The 776-nt window shown below is 42.0% G+C and overlaps 1 protein-coding gene across 1 annotated transcript; it reads left to right on the top strand.

Moving 5' to 3' along the window:
* Window positions 1-6: 6 nt before the first annotated feature.
* Window positions 7-770, top strand: LOC106106163 (reversion-inducing cysteine-rich protein with Kazal motifs-like; the record flags this gene model as incomplete). The annotated part of the gene is made up of 4 exons (XM_013286709.1): window positions 7-88; window positions 204-336; window positions 460-601; window positions 680-770. Coding segments are annotated over exons 2-4 (261 nt in total), but the record flags the coding sequence as incomplete, so codon positions are not given.
* Window positions 771-776: the final 6 nt, after the last annotated feature.

Below are 776 nucleotides of genomic sequence, written 5' to 3'. Positions count from 1 at the left end.
GTGGCAGTGCTTCCTGAGAAAGGATGCCCCACTTAACACAAAGAACTTCGTACCATATGACGCTGCTAAGCTGCATTGCTGTGAAAAGGTGTGAAATTACTAGGGTGTTTATTTTATCTTATGTTATGTTACGAAATAGAGAGATTTTGATTATCACTATATCGAGTATTATTGGTATGTCATTTTTATTTTTTTTATTATAGGCGGTGACGATAAATTGCAAGAAACTATGTTTTGAGACGTACAACATCGGATGGCCGACCAATGGACAGAAGTTTTATAGCGACTGCCTCGTCGACCCGCAGGAGATGAAACTCATTGAATGCATTGAAGAAGGTAACCTTTTGTTTTATTTGTGACTACGACATTATGCAAAGTTGCCAACTAGTATGTTTTGTTTTTAAACAGTTCTACTAGAAATTGTTCAGTGTATAATGAGTGTGACTACTTGTGTTGCAGTGGAGGCGCCTTGCTCGTTGGGGTGCGCAGGGCTAACGTACTGCAGCCAGCTCAACAACCGGCCCACCACGCTGTTCCGCGCTTGTTCCGCACAGGCAGACCTCAACGCACATGTTGCCGTCGCCGAGAGGAAGGACAAAGGGTGCGTTTCAATTTTTGTCACATTTCACCATTTTTCTCAACACATGTCTAGATATTATTAGTTTATTATTCTTTACAGATCTGTTCTTATATCAGGCCTCAATTTACCGCTGAAGAATTCCTCTCAGTGTCCGACGGATCTTTGGAAGAGCGTTGCTTGTACACTGCACGTGAAA

The sequence above is a fragment of the Papilio polytes genome, unplaced genomic scaffold, assembly GCF_000836215.1.
Source record: "Papilio polytes unplaced genomic scaffold, Ppol_1.0 DF822300.1, whole genome shotgun sequence".
In the NCBI taxonomy this organism is placed as follows: Eukaryota; Metazoa; Arthropoda; class Insecta; order Lepidoptera; family Papilionidae; genus Papilio; species Papilio polytes.
This window is presented reverse-complemented; position numbering and strand designations above follow the sequence as displayed.